The sequence below is a fragment of the Chiloscyllium punctatum genome, chromosome 8 (assembly GCF_047496795.1).
Source record: "Chiloscyllium punctatum isolate Juve2018m chromosome 8, sChiPun1.3, whole genome shotgun sequence".
NCBI lineage: Eukaryota > Metazoa > Chordata > Chondrichthyes > Orectolobiformes > Hemiscylliidae > Chiloscyllium > Chiloscyllium punctatum.
This window is the reverse complement of record NC_092746.1, coordinates 132534417-132539132: the sequence shown is the minus strand read 5'-3', so window position 1 is coordinate 132539132 and position 4716 is coordinate 132534417. Positions and strand designations below refer to the sequence as shown.

Genomic DNA, 4716 nt, shown 5'->3' with positions numbered 1-4716 from the left:
CCACCCACCCTTCAACACCCACCCCCCAATCCCCCCTCAACACACCCCCCAACACACACACTCCCTCAACACACACACACCCCTCAACACACACCCGCCAACACACACACCCCCTCAACACACACACCCCTCTCAACACACACACCCCTCCCTCAACACACACCCCTCCCTCAACATACACCCCTCCCTCAACACACACACCCCAACACACACCCCCTCAACACACACCCCCCTCAACACACCCGCCCCCTCAACACACCCCCCTCAACACACACCCCCTTAACCCACACCCCCTCAACACACACCCCCCTCAACACACACCCCCCTCAACACACACACCCCAACACACAGCCCCCTCAACACACTTCCCCCTCAACACACACCCCAACACACCCCCCAACACACACCTCCCTCAACACACACCCCCCTCAACACACAAAACCCTCAACACACACACCCCAACACACACACCCCCAACACACACACCCCCAACACACAGCCCCGTCAACACACACCCCAACACACCCCCCTCAACACACCCCCCAACACACACCCCCCCTCAACACACACCCCCTTCAACATATACACCCCTCAACACACACCCCCAACAAACACCCCCTCAACACACATCCCCTCAACACACCCCGCCCCCTCAACACCCCCCTCAACACACAACCCTCCTCAACACACAACCCCCTCAATACACACCCTCCCTCAACACACAACCCCCTCAATACACACCCTCCCTCAACACACACACGCCTAAACACACACACCCCCACTCACCTCCCCCAAATAACCCTCCCAACACCCCCCAAACACACTCCCCCAAACACCCCCCCAGATACTCATCCTCCAAACATACACACCCCCAAATAACCCCCCACCAAGCAGGACAGGCTACTTAACAAACTATGATCCTTGAAACCCCTGTATCTCCCTGATCATGGAATGAACAGTGAAAAACCCTCCCCGCACTCAATACTTCATCACACCCGGGATGTGGGTGTCTCTGGGCCCAGCATTTATTTCCCGTCCCTAGTTGCCCCTTGAGAAGGTGGGGTGAGCTGCCTTGTTGACCCGCTGCAGTCCATGTGCTGTGTGGGTTGACCCACAATGTCCCTGAGGGAGGGAATTCCAGGATTCTGACCCGGTGACAGTGAAGGGACGGTGATATATTCCCAGTCAGGATGGAGAGTGGCTCAGAGGGGAACATGCGGGGGGCGGTGTTCCCGTGTATCTGCTGCCCCTGTCCTTCTAGATGGAAGTGGTCGTGGGTTGGAAAGTGCTGTCTGAGGATCTTTGGTGAGATTCTGCAGAGTATCTTGTAGATAGTACACACTGCTGCTACTGAGCATCGGGGGGGGGGGGGGGGGGGGGGAGGGGGTGTTTGTGGATGTGGTGCCAATCAAGCAGCTGCTTTGTCCTGGATGGTGTGAAGCTTCTTGAGTGTTTGTTGGAGCTGCCCCCATCCAGGGCAAGTGGGGAGTATTCCATCACCCTCCTGACTTGTCCCTTGTAGATGGTGGACAGGCCTTGGGGTGTCAGGAGGGGAGTTACTCGCTGCAGGATTCCCAGCCTCTGACCTGCTCTTGGAGCCACTGTGTTTATGTGGTGGGTCCAACTGAGTGTCTGGTCACTGGTCACCCTCAGGATGTTGATAGTGGGGGAGTCAGTGATGGTAACACCATTGAATGTCAAGGGGCAGTGCTTAGATTATCTTTAGTTGGAGATGGTCATAGCCTGGTATTTGTGTGGCATGAATCTTACTTGTCACTTGTCAGCCCAAGCCTGGATACTGTCCAGATCTTGTTGTATTTGGGCACGGGCTGCTTCAGTACCTGAGGAGTAGTGAATGGGGTTAAACTCTGTGCAATCATCAGCGAGCATCCCCACCTCTGACCTTATGACAGAGGGAAGGTCATTGATGAAGCAGCTGAAGATGATTGGGCCGAGGACCCTCCCCTGAGGGACTCCTGCAGAGATGTCCTGGAGCTGAGATGACAGACCCTCCACAACCACAACCATCTTCCTCTGGGCCAGGTGTGACTCTAACCATCGGAGTGCTTGCCCCCTGACACCCAGGGAGTCCAGTTTTGCCAGGGCCCCTTGATGTTAAGGGCTGTCCCTCTCCCCTCCCCTCTGGAATCCAGCTCTTTTGTCCATGTTTGACCCAAAGCTGGATTGAGGTCAGGAGCTGAGTGACCCTGGGGGAACCCAAACTGGGCAGGTCACTGAGCAGGTTATTGCTGAGCAGGTGCTGCTTGGTAGCTCTGTTCCTGACACCGTCCATCACTTTACTGAGGATCAATAGCTCATCTTCAGGTAGGCCTGGTGCTGCAGTCTCCATTGAACCAGGGTCGATCCCCTGACTTGATGGTAATGGTTGAGTGGGGGATATGCCGGGCCATGAGGTTACAGATTGTGCTGGAGTACAGCCCTTCTGCTGTTGATAGCCCACAGTGCCTCCAGGATGCCCAGCGTGAAGTTGCTGGATCAGTGTGAAGTCTGACCCATTTAACACAGTGATAGTATCACACAACACGATGGAGGGGATCCTCAATGTGAAGGTGGGACTTTGTCTCCACAAGGACTGTGCAGTGGTCACTCTTACCGATACTGTCATGGACAGATGCATCTGCACCCGGCAGATTGGTAAGGATGAGGTCAAGTCTGTTTTTCCCTCTTGTTGGTTCCCTCACCACCTGCTGCAGACCCAGTCTAGCAGCTCTGTCCCTTAGGACCTGACCAGCTCGATCAGTAATGCTGCAGCCGAGCCACTCCTGGTGATAGGCAATGACATTTTTTTAAACATTTTATTCTCAGGATATGGGCGTTGGTGATTAGATCAACATTAACATCAGAGTCACATACTCACCTGACCAAGAATGGAATGGCAGAAATCATTCCCTACATGTGATGAGTGAAGGAGTAATCCACAATTGTTACACAGTCACCATTTAACATCATTCAAACCTGACTCCCTGGAATATTCTCAGAGTCTCTGCATTAATACCCTGGTCACAAGATCACTCAGCGAGTGCCTCTCCTGCTGTTCATCAACTGAGCATCACAGTTTCCACCAAAAACCTTCTAGAGGCATCTCTGGACCTTGTTCAAAGTCAGATAATCCAGAAGAACAGAACCTAATCTTTCTAGAACATTCTGGAAGCACCCAGCTGATCATGTATCTCCAAATCAATAGCCATTCTCCAACCTTGCTCTCATGTACAAACTGAATACCCACTGAATATTCAGTTAACGGGCAGAGAGGGAGGACAGAGTTACACACAGACTGGGATCTACTTTCTTCACAAACTGCATTACGGCCCTGGGATCTGTCGGAAAATACCAGATGAAGCGAGAGGAACGACGAACCTGAGAGCAGACAGGATCTGGGTGCACCACCGTCGCCACGCCTGCAAACACAAACACAGTGTAGACAAGAGGGGCAGAGGCAGAGACACACTCACACACACACACACATCTCCCTCTCTCACACACACACACACACACACACACACACACCCTCTCTCACACACACACACACATCTCCCTCTCTCACTCACACACACACACACACACACCCTCTCTCACTCACACACACACACACACCCTCACTTTCTCTCACACACACTCCCTCTCTCACTCTCTCACACACACTCCCTCTCTCACTCTCTCACACACACACACACACACACACATCTCCCTCTCTCACTCTCTCACACACACACACACACACACACATCTCCCTCTCTCACTCACTCACTCACACACACACACACACACACACACACCCTCTCTTTCTCTCACTCTCTCACACACACTCCCTCTCTCACTCTCTCTCACACACACACACACACCCTCTCTCACACACACACACATCTCCCTCTCTCACACTCACACACCCTCTTTCTCTCACACACACTCCCTCTCTCACTCTCTCACACACACTCCCTCTCTCACTCTCTCACACACACACACACATCTCCCTCTCTCTCACACACACACACCCTCTCTTTCTCTCACACACACACTCCCTCTATTACACACACAGTCCCTCTCTCACACACACACAGTCCCTCTCTCACACACACACATTCCCTCTCTCTCACACACACACTCCTCACACACACACACTCCCTCTCTTTCTCTCACACACACATACACTCCCTCTCTTTCTCTCACACACACACACACACTCCCTCTCTCTCTCTCTCACACACACACACTCCCTCTCTCTCGCACACACAAACAATCCCTCTCTTTCTCTGTCACACACACTCCCTCTCTTTCTCTCTATCACACACACACTCCCTCTCTCTCTCACAACCACACACACTCCCTCCCTCTCTCTCACACATACTCACACTCACTCTCTCACACACACACACCCTCTCTCACACACACACAGTCCCTCTCTCACACACACACATACACACACACTTCCTTTCTCTCTCACACACACACTCCCTCTCTCTCTCTCACACACACACTCCCTCTCTCTCTCACACACACACACTCCCTCTCTCTCTCACACACACGCTCTCTTTTTCTCTCTCTCACACACACCCTCTCTCTCTCTCACACACACACCCTCTCTCTCTCTCTCACACACACACACCCTCTCTCTCTCTCACACACACACCCTCTCTCTCTCACACACACACACCCTCTCTCTCTCTCACACACACCCTCTCTCTCTCTCTCACACAC

The 4716-nt window shown here is 52.9% G+C and overlaps 1 protein-coding gene across 1 annotated transcript in view; it reads right to left on the bottom strand.

The window, feature by feature from the left end:
* The window catches only part of LOC140480305 (nuclear receptor-binding protein 2-like), a 146217-nt gene that overhangs the window by 117124 nt on the left and 24377 nt on the right, over positions 1–4716 (bottom strand). The window contains exon 5 of the mRNA XM_072575009.1: positions 3328–3419. Within this exon, the coding sequence (XP_072431110.1) occupies positions 3328–3419 (92 nt within the window). The remainder of the gene's footprint in view (positions 1–3327; positions 3420–4716) is intronic.